The 11,342-nt window shown below is 39.5% G+C and overlaps 1 protein-coding gene across 1 annotated transcript; it reads left to right on the top strand.

Moving 5' to 3' along the window:
* Positions 1-3,152: 3,152 nt before the first annotated feature.
* LOC147505772 (uncharacterized) lies at positions 3,153-8,643 on the top strand. Its single transcript, XM_086605626.1, has 3 exons — positions 3,153-3,230; positions 7,612-8,188; positions 8,288-8,643. Exons 1-3 carry the CDS (start codon positions 3,153-3,155, stop codon positions 8,641-8,643), a joined length of 1,011 nt encoding a protein of 336 aa, XP_086461752.1.
* Positions 8,644-11,342: the final 2,699 nt, after the last annotated feature.

Raw genomic sequence — 11,342 nt, 5'->3', positions numbered from 1 at the left:
CTTTCACTGAATGCCTGTCTAACTTGTCTAAAGTTTTAATACGATGTGAAGAGAAGAGTCTCGTTTTAAATTGGGAAAAATGTCACTTCATGGTGAAAAAAGGCATAGTACTAGGTCACATCGTATCTAGTGATGGCATCGAAGAAGATAAGGCCAAACTAGATAAGATAGCGACTCTATCTATACCACGGACTGTCCGTGATATTAGAGCCTTTCTAGGCCATGCAGGTTTTTATAGGCGTTTTATCAAAGATTTTTTGAAAATAGCTAGACCCTTAACTAATCTGCTTTTAAAGGAGGCCATCTTTGATTTTAATTTTAACTGTAAACAGGCTTTTGAAACTTTAAAAGCTACCTTAACTTCTGCACCCATTATACAGCCTCCCGATTGGTCTAAACCTTTCGAACTTATGTGTGATGCTAGTGATTATGCAGTTGGTGCTGTCTTGGGACAGAAACTAGATAATAAATCCACCGTTATTATTATGCTAGTAAAACTCTAAACGATGCTCAAAAAAATTATACAACTACTAAAAAAGATTTCTTAGTTGTCGTTTATGCTTTAGATAAGTTTCGTCCTTATTTGGTTGGTTCTAAGACTCTAGTTTACACGGACCATGCAGCCCTTAGGTACCTTCTCACAAAGAAGGATGCTAAGCAGAGATTAATCCGATGGATTCTTCTCCTGTAAGAATTCACATTAGAAATAAATGACAAACGAGGGGTCAAAAACGTAGTTGCCGACCACTTATCTAGACATACAAACGACGATGATAGTGATTCTGACTCTATACCAGACTCTTTTTCGGATGAGCATCTGTATGCTATTTTTTCTGCACCATGGTATGCTGACATTGTGAATTATTTAGCGTCTGATGTTATTCCTTATGATTGGTCAAGAAATGAACGTAAGAAGTTCTTGGCCAGAGTTAAGATATACTACTGGGATGAGCCCTACCTTTTCAAGTATTGTGCGGATCAGATTATTCCCCAATGGGAATATAATGAGGTTCTCTCATTCTGCCATGACAAAGAGTGTGGTGGCCATTTTAGTGATATGAAAACAGCTGCTAAAATTCTTTAATGTGGGTTTTATTGGCCCACTCTCTTTAAAGATGCCCAAGTACATTGCAAGACGTGCATTCGTTGCCAACAACTTGGGACGAATCACGAAGCGTAATATGATGCCATTGAATCCAATCATGGTGGTAGAAATTTTTGACGTATGGGGCATTGATTTCATGGGTCCCTTTCCAGTTTCCCACGGTTTCATTTATATTCTAGTCATCGTGGACTACGTGTCTAAATGGATAGAGGCCATGGCTTGCCGTAGCAATGACCATAAGACAGTTGTGTTTTTTGTTAAAGAATATATTTTTTGTCGATTTGGCATTCCCAAAGCCATCATTAGTGATGGTGGAACACATTTTTGCAACAGAGTTGTTGTATCTCTAGTGAAAAAGTATGGAGTTATACATAAAGTAGCAACTCCGTATCATCCACAAACTAGCTGACAAGTAAAAGTTTCTAAGGGAAATCAAAAGATATTAGAAACAAGCGTAAATCCCCGATAGGAAAGACTGGTCAAAACGTCTATATGATGCCTTATAGGCATATAGGACGGCTTTCAAAACCCCTATAGGTATGTCTCCCTTTAGACTTGTATTTGGGAAACCTTGTCATTTGCCCGCTGAATTGGAGCACCGTGCTATGTGGGCTATAAAAAGCCTTAACTTCAATGTCGGTGAGGCGGGTGTCAAGCGCAAGTTGCAATTGAATGAGCTTGAAGAAATCTGTAGCGATTCTTATGATCTCGCGAAGGATTATAAAGCTAACATGAAACGTGTTCATGATAAGCAAATCTTGCGCAAAGAGTTTGTGGTAGGTCAAAAAGTCTTGCTTTACAACTCCCGTCTACATATTTTTTCTAGGAAATTAAAAACTTCGTTGGTCCGGTCCTTTTAAGTTCTTGAAGTCACCCCTCATGGGGCAATCACCTTGGTAAATCCCAAGGACAACAGTACCTTTCAAGTCAATGGCCAATGGTTGAAACATTTTCACGAGCTATTGTCCCCTGATGTAGAGGAAGTCCTTTTACAGGACCTGTCTATGAGGACTGACTTTTTTCATTGGTGTACTTCCTTTCATTTCCATATATTGGTAAGTGCACCAGTCAGGTAACCGGGCCCTCCATATGGAGTGTGTGGCTGTAAGTACCGGATCATAAGTCCACGTTAAACATAATTCACGTTTTCCACTCTTGCATGTTTTCTCGGATTTTGAGTCATGTTCTTCTATGGTGTGAATTATGCATTTATTGCTTTATTGTTTTTCTTATATTAAATCTTATTCATAAAAAAATAAGAATTGTTAAAATCATAAAAATATTAATTTAGGAAGTCTCGGGAATCTGACTTTAAAAGACCCGCTTTTAAAACAAATTTTCTAAACTTTGTTGCCAACAATTTGTTTGGGGGGTGGGGTGTTCATTTATGTAATGGATTATTCAACTTTCCATTTGTGTTGTGTAGGCCGTTTAATTGTATTTCGATTCGGGTTGACTTTATCTATGAAATTAGAGTTCATTCGTTCGCATAACTTACATCACGCACGCACTTTGAGGCATTTTCTATCTTCTTATATGTCATCAACGGTCAGAATAGAGTGTTTTATGGATCATTGGATTGGAAATTCTCTCCTGATTATTTCCATAGCTCATTCGCAAAAATCGGACCGGTAACGAAGCGACAAATTTAGTTTGAAGTTGCGAGAAAAATTGAAAAATCAAATTGGGCTTGGGCCCAATCTCGCGCACACGTGCAACACACATGCGTGTCCATCTTCAACACAACAGTCGCGTTCCTCCTCAAAACCGCCATTAACAAAGTTTTAAGCTTCAAAACCTAACCTAAAATTAAAAAAAAAAAGAAATATAATTACACCCACGCCAATCAATTAAATCCACCCCAAATCTTCTCCAAACTACACCCACCACCATCCCCACAAATTCCCACCACCAAAACATTAGAAAAAAAACAAAAAAAATTGAGGAATTTGAACTGCCGCGCCACCACCATTGTTTGGTTAGTGAGGTTGTCTCAAACTCCATCCCCACATTCAATTTAAACCCCCAAATCGTCCCAAATCTTAAAATGGCTCAAAGACGTTGGATTTTGCCGGAGCTCGCGCTTACTGCTGACCACTTCGCACCGTTTTACGGTGATGAGATGGTTAGGAGAGATTGGAGTGGTTTGTGGTACTCGACAGACGATTTTTACCATGAAGATTTGGTTCGACAGTTTTATAGGACGAGGGAGTTAGATGGAAATAGGATTTTTGTTAAGGTGGCTGGGAGGATGAGAGAAGTATCTACTGGGTTGTTAGTTGAGATTTTAGGCATTCCGCCTAGATGCCATCTCGATGCCACACTACAGGATTCCCAATTTATTGGGGTCGAGCCTTTGATGAACGTGACTGTTTCGGAAGGGAACTACAATGCGAGCTCGCATTGTGTTCACCAGTCGTCTCTCAGAACCAACCATCTGGCTGTAGCTCAGTGGATTGGTAGGAATGTCATAGGAAAGGAGAAAGTCAGTGACATTGGTCTGAACTACCTTCACATTATATGGATACTCCAAGAGCAGAAGTACGAGTTCTGTATTTTGGAGTTTTTGGGTAACATGATTAGGGGAGTTAGGAAGAGTATTGCACCTCTCCCTGTTTTGATAACCAAGATCATGATGACCTTGAGAGCGACTCCGACTTCTGATAGGATTTGCCTGAAAGAGCACCGAAATCCTCATATTTATACGGAGTGTATCTAAAGAGTTTGGAGGTTGCTTGAAGAGAGGGTAGTCGAAGAGGATGACTTGGAGGATGAGGAGGACACGACATGTTTTGATGCCGATGCCTTGGAGAAGTGTAGGTCGGATGCAGAACGCATGGCTGTGATTCATCATGGCATGCGTTCTCTCAATACTATTTGTGAAGACCTCCGAACTTGGTAGGCTACCATGCATCATAACTTCGAGACTCGTGCCCAGCGCGAGGATGAGCGGTGGGAATAGACGAGGGCCGAGATGGAAGCTCAGCGCAAGTTCTGAGATGATATACTTGCACGCTTTCCACCCCAGGAGGGCGCTTCTTCTGTAGAGCTGTCTGTGAGGCACGAGCATCGTCACCGCAGGACGGAAGGCTCTGGCTCATCAGGAGCTCAGGAGACATCACCTTCCCATGTCCCTTCCACTACCAGCAGCGAGTGGTTTAGGAATATTATGAGTTGATGTTGTTTTGTATTTGCTTTTTATTTTAGTTCTGATGTTAATTTATGAATTTGGTTGTTAAATGTTGTTTGAAATTTCCGTTTTAATATAATACGGTTCTTTTTAAATTGTGCATTATTTTTATCGTTAATCCCACATTCCCGAATTGTTTGGGGGTGGTATTATGTATTCTAGCATGATTTTTGATATGATCCTCCAGTTTAGAATTTGTGTTGGAGTGAGGGTTGAGAATATTGCCGATATGGGCATCCCTATGAATAGATATTGTGGTAGGATGAAATCTTGATGAGTTAGGCAGTTTCTATCATAAATTCAACCTAAAAGATATTAGGTTTGTTTTGGAATAGAGAATATGGGTTGTTTCCGTTTTCGATTTTGGAAATTTTTTGTTTCGACAATTGCCTTAAAACTTTTTGGCAACTTCCCGATTCGTTTTAGCAACTTAAAACCTATAAAAACTTCATTCATTCTACACTCACAACCCACACTACACCTCACTTTCATCTCTCACCTTTCACTCCCACGATTCCCATATTTCTTATCCATTTTAGCACTATCGGCATTTCGGGGCCCTGCGCTGATGGAGCGCAACCCCACGCCCCAGGCATTGCTCGAGAATTTCACCGAGGCGACCCGCGCCCTACCAAGCCCTGAGCTGAGCGCGACATTCACCCACAACACTGGAATTCTAGTTTTCATCCTGAGCGCGACCCGCGCCCATCCAAGGCACAAAGTGAGCGCGCCCTGCGTCCAAGTGCCTGGAACCCTAAAATCACCAAGGCGCACCCTGCGCCCTACCCAGGCATAGGTGGAGCGCACCTCGCGCCCAGAACCCCGTGGCCAAGAAAAATTCCAATTTTTTGTGGGTTGTTCCAGGATCCTTCGTAGCTATTCCAGCGAGTTTAGTGGGGATGACATTCCCTCGTATCATACCGGAACAGTCTTTTGAAGACTTGTTCCAAAGTGACAGCTATGGTGGGTGGTTTCACGAAGTGATCATTCTAGCAGGATGGGAGCCACTATTGGTAAGTCCTGATGAACTTTATTCTCCCACACTTACATCTTATTTTTATGATAATTGTAAGTTCTTTGATAGACCAGATGGAGAACAAGTGTTCTCCATCACCATCGGGGATGAACCAATAGAAATTTCCAGGTTCTTGATAGCCTTTGTGCTTGGACTTGCTATGCCGATCGAAATACAAGACTCATGGGCCTATTTGGTAGATAATATGTACATGTATAACTATGATGATTTGCATGAGCATTACGGGGCAGGAATCTTTAGGATAGAGGACCAAGGGGATTATAACATTGCCCTTGGTGCACTGCCTCTATGAGCGTGGAACCTTTGTTATGTTTTGGATCATGCTAAACATTAGAGGGAATGGCGTTATTCTTTTGTGAATGACTAAAACTTGTGATATTTTCCTTGCTTTAGCTGGGGGACGTACACTCTATGATATTCCCCAGACCCTAATGTCTAGTTTAGCCCGAGCCCATAGCATGAGACATGAGTACCTTCTTATGCCTGTTTTAATTTGTCGTATAATGCTATGTTTTTTCCCTGTTTTTTGTGCCCGTTTCATAGATTGGGTTGGGGTTGACATTGTGAGACCCACCAATTGTATTATTCGATCGTTTCGTGCAATGACTTGGCAAGGGTGGAGGATACAACCTCATCAGGTTGTGCCTTACACCCCATCCGACCAAGTGGCGCTTGACAGGTTAGCTATAATAGACGATAAGTGGCGTGAAGCTTGGCAAATTACCATGGCGTGGCAGGATGCGAAGGAATCTCATTTCTTCATTAAGGATGAGGAGGAAAATGTTTAAACGGGAGTTAAGGTTAGTTTTTATTTCAGTTAGTGTCTGCTTATGTCCCAAGCAATTTATTTCTCATTAACCCCATAACGGGTGGAACTCTTATAAAGTTGTGTCAGTTTTTCTTTTCTATATTAGTATGTTTAACCTTATTTTGCAAATGTTCCAGAATTTCACGCGTTTCAATGGCATTCCTCTAACCTATTTATTTAAATACTTTGAGGACAAAGCATGCTTCTTGTTTGGGGAGGCATAGAAACACGTGTAATTAAGGCATCTGTTAGGATATAGATATGTATAATATGCACTTGTTTTCTAGTTAAAAAAATTCAAAATTTTTAAAAATATAAATAAAAAGTACGTATGCTATACACTTAGGAATATTGGTATTGTTTTCTTTCTCTATGCTCTCAATAATCTAGAAGTCTCACGTAACTTTTGCATTAGAATAGTTTTTAGAAAATTAGGCTAATATGTAGGTAATAATCCTTGCATCTATCTATAAATATGTTACATGAGTATCTATGATTGTTGGTAGTAAGTTTTTGAAATCTATGCTAGAGTACTTATTCTACAAATCCTGTGAGAATATAGCCTAAAGCCTTATATGAGTGAACATTTGAAAAATGACACAAGGGAGAAGTAAAATCTGGATAGAGAAATCACACGTCCACTTGCTTGATTACTATACCATATCCTAAAGCGAGAATTTAGGCCCTCTTTGGATCGATATAACCAGAAATTCAAACCTATGAATTATTTTCCGCTAGTCGCCCCTCTGAGCCTTTTTTGAGCCTTTCATAAACCGCAAATCATTTACCCTGTTACAAAACAAAACAAAATAAAAAAAAAAATAAAAAAAAATGAGTCTTTTTGAGTTATCCCCCCAAAGATATGTCGAGTTTTGTGTTTAACCCCCAAAATTTCAATCATCACAATTAGACCCCCAATCTGTCTCAGAACTCTAAAAACACTGTTCATTTTTTCCATAATGCCCAAACTACCCTTTCAAGAAAATTGCGGGAGCAAATTATTTTCCCCCCCAATTAAACATGGCCCACTCCAATAACTTAGATTAAAACCCCCAACTTAGGGTTTTATTTTGCTTCTCACTCTATTTCTCATCTCATCGCCAAATGCATTGAATTTAGGGTTATTTAGTGTGGAATCCATGATCTTAGGGTTCTTATACTACTCATCACTACTTCTTACACTGGAATCCATGATCTCGTACTCGAATCGACAATCTCACAATCAAGGTAATTTTCATGTGCCTTATTTAGGGTTTTTCATTCTAAGGTTTTTTTTAAATTATATAAGAGTATCAATGCCTTATTGATAGCATGGTTTTAAAGTTTGGTTGTTGTGTCTGATTATTGTTTTGGTTTTGGCTTGGTTACGTTGCTGCAGATAATGGCCTCAATTAGGATCTTTAGGTGTCACCATCAGGGTAAATGGGTAGAGGATGGACAATATATGAAATATGTTGGTGGACAATATGTAGATTCCCGAGGAATGGGATTATGATTACGCAAATTTGATAGACCTTGTTGCTTGGATCACTTTAGCATTTGGTGTCCCATCTGGAAATGTATTGGAAATATGTTGGTTGCATGGTGGAAACAAAACTAGTCTAGATACAGATACAGATGTGATGTTCATGTGGGAATATGCAAGAGTTGATGCAAAGGGGTTCACACATATCTTTGTAAATTGGCATGAGTTGGATGTCATTTCAAGTGATTCAAGTGATGATGAAAATAACTCTGAAGGTGAAATACCACATGTTGTGGACTCTTCCACAGATAGTGAAGATGAATATGTATATATGCATGGCAGAAGATGTAGAAAGGGAAAAATGTTTGACTTGGATGACTGGCCCACTACAGAAGACTTTGACTATGTTATGAAGAAGACAGCAAATTTGAGGTCCCCACCATTGCTATTGCCATATTATTCTGAAGACAAGAAAGATAGTGGCCCTAGTCTTAAAGTAAAGGGAAAGAGAGTTGTTCGAGAACAAGATCAACAACCCACATCCATTGAAGTTGAGGAGCTGTCTACATCTACTGGAGTTGCAGGTATGTGTAATTACAACCAAATTATTTTAATATCTGTCTACATCCAAATTTTTCCAAAGACTTCTTTTATAATTATTGTATGTTGCTTGAATGATTTAGGTCCTGATGCAACTCAAAGTTCTAGATGTGAATTCAACATTGACCAGATAGATGCAGCAGAGCATTACTACAGTCAAGATTCATCTGATGAGGAGTATGTACCTTCTGAAAATAATTCAAGTGGTGAAGAGTCTTTGTTTGATGAGGAGTCTTTGTTTGCTGAAGAAGAGGATGGAAATGGTTCAATTGCTGAAGAAGATGAACCAATACAACCAAATGTTAGGACACAAACAGTTGAGGATGATGATGTAATAAATGTGTTGGTTGAAAACACATTTAATATTCCAACTGATGAGGGAGAGACTAGAACTGATGATACATCAGTTAGGTTGTTTGTAGGTCAGAAATGGAAATGATAGATTCTTGTGTAGAGATTATCTGAGGTTGTGTGCTATTAAAAGAAAATATAGTATGAAGTTCAAGAAAAATGATGCTCTGCAGATTGAAGCTGTGTGTAAGGAGGAAGGTTGTAAATGGAGGGCTTATTGCAGGTGCATGACTAAGAGGAGTACATTCAGATTAAGAAGGTTGAATGATGTTCACACTTGTGCGGTGATAGAAAAGATAGAAACCCTATGGCAAATGCAGGCTTGGATAGCAAAAGATATTGAGAAAGACATGAGACTTCATTTCAAGACCTACAAAACCGGTGACATCGGGAAAATCATTTGGAGCAGGATATCAAGTTAAGATTAAGTATTGGCAAGCTTGGAATGCCAGGAACTTAGCAATGGAAATGATTCATGGAAGTTATGATGAGTCTTATGCAAAGGTTCATCAGCTTTGTTTGCATATTCTCAACTCCAACCCAGGTTCTATTGCTAAATTCTCTAGAAATGCTAACTACATGAGTTTTGAATGGGTTTGTATTGCTTTCAAATCATGTTTAGATGGGTTTGTCAGTGGGTGTAGGCCTTTAATAAGTCTTGATGGATGTTTTTAAAGGGGAAACATGGGGGTGTATGTCCATGCTGTTTCTAGCATTAGATGGAAATAATGGATTGTTTCCACTAGGTTTCTTTATTTGTATTTGAAAAAAACGAGAATTGGACTGAATTTCTAGATATTATGGCACCATCCTTGAACTTACATCCATCTAGACTGACCATAATTTCTGATAGACAAAAAGGTTTAGGTAATGCAATTGCCACAGTGTTTCCTGATTGCAATCAAAGATATTGTTTTAGACACATGGTGCAGAACATGAAGACAAGGTTTAAGAGTCTTGAAGTGGAAGCATGGAATGCAGCAAAAGCATTTGGGGAAGCTGACTTTAATAAAAATATGGAGTTGCTTGAGAAAAGATGTAGTGATGCCAAAGACTACTTGATGACTGAGGAGCCTAGGTTGTGGGCAAGGTCACACTTTGACACTGAATGTAAGGCTGACCACCTCTCTAATAACTTCTCTGAATCATGGAATAGTTTTATATTGGATGCTAGAGACAAGCCTATTGTGAAGATGGTTTCCAAGATAGTGATGTTACAAATGAAGTTGATCTATGATAGAAAAGGGAAGTTTGTAAACTGGAATGAGAATGATCTAGTACCAAGGGTGAAAGATATCTTAGCAAAAAGAGAGAATGAAATTGGTGATTATGAAGTTGCTGGTTCAAATGAGGATAAGTTCTGTGTGACACATAAGTCTGGACATTGGTGGACTGTTGATTTGGTACAATTAAGTTGTACATGCAGAGAATGGCAAGTGTGTGGAATTCCTTGCATTCATGCTGTGGCTGTTATTAAGCCAAGGAGAGACACTTGGACACAATAAGTTTAAATTTGATATGTTCTATTGCAATTTGTTGTGTTAAATTATATTATTTATTGCAATTTGTTGTTGTTCTTGTTTTTAGATTCTGCAGTCCTTTTTTCACTATTAGAGCATATAGAAATGCACATAGTCAGCACATAACTCCAATGGTTCATGAGGATGATTGGCCAAAGGTAATTCTTATTCCAATTTTCAATTCTTTTAATTTCTAGTTTATTGATTGCGTATTGACATGTGTTTTGTTGATGCAGCCTGTAGCTGCAGATTATGTTTATATTCCAATTAAGCATAGACAACCTGGAAGGCCTAGAGTTAACAGGAGAAGGGGTGCAAATGAAAATGAGAACTCAGTTAGGTGTTCTAGATGTGGTGTACTTGGCCATAATAAAAGAGGGTGTCAAGGAGGTGAAGTGGGTGGTAATGTTGTTAGAGGAAGAGGGACAAGAGGAAGACCAGGTAGGCCAAGAAAAAGACCACTTCCAAATCCATTCTTGCAGGCACCAATCAACCCTGAAGATGGAGCTCAAGTTGGTCCACCAATAAGAGGCAGAGGCAGGGGCAGCATAGGTAGAGGAGAGGCAACTGAAACTCAAAATTTCACTGGAGGAGGCAGGGGAGAGACTGAAACTGAAGATGGAGGAGGCAGAGGAGAGGCTCCCACTGTTAATGGAGGAGAGGCTCCCACTGAAACTATTAGTAGAGGAAGAGGAAGTAGGGGCAGCAGAGGAGGAAGAGGAGGAAGGGGCAACAGAGGGGGAAGTGGCAGTAGAAGAGGAATGTGTGCTTCTAATAATGCAACTGAGGCCTCATTTGCCTATTCCCAGCCCAGTCAGTCACAACCATCTCAGTCAGAACCTCCAGCACAACAGACTTCAAATGTCAGACCTCCATTGGTGATACCTGCTATGCCTCCCATACAGCCACAACAACAGAGAAGGTACAGCAACAGAAGAAGTACTTCAACAGAAAAGGTAATATCAAGCCAAGCCTCATGCTCAGTTAATGAGAGACCAGCAAAGAGAGCAAAGAAAGGGAAATAGTCTTGTTTTCTGTGATGGTGCTTATTTTGTGTTAGTTGCTGTGTTGTATGTGTGTTTTGCGGCTTTTGTATTTTTGCCCAAAACAATGCTTTCAATGTGTTTTTTGTTGGAATTTGCTTTCCGTTGTCAAGACATGATTACTATGTTGCTATGATCTGTTTAGTGATTAGTATGTTGCTATGATCAGTTGTCAGGATTACTATGTTGTTATGATATCTTAGTGATTACTATGTTGTTATGAT

Source organism: Coptis chinensis, chromosome 4 (assembly GCF_015680905.1).
Source record: "Coptis chinensis isolate HL-2020 chromosome 4, ASM1568090v1, whole genome shotgun sequence".
In the NCBI taxonomy this organism is placed as follows: domain Eukaryota; kingdom Viridiplantae; phylum Streptophyta; class Magnoliopsida; order Ranunculales; family Ranunculaceae; genus Coptis; species Coptis chinensis.
Note: the sequence above shows the minus strand (reverse complement) of the source record. Positions and strands in the feature narration are given on the sequence as shown.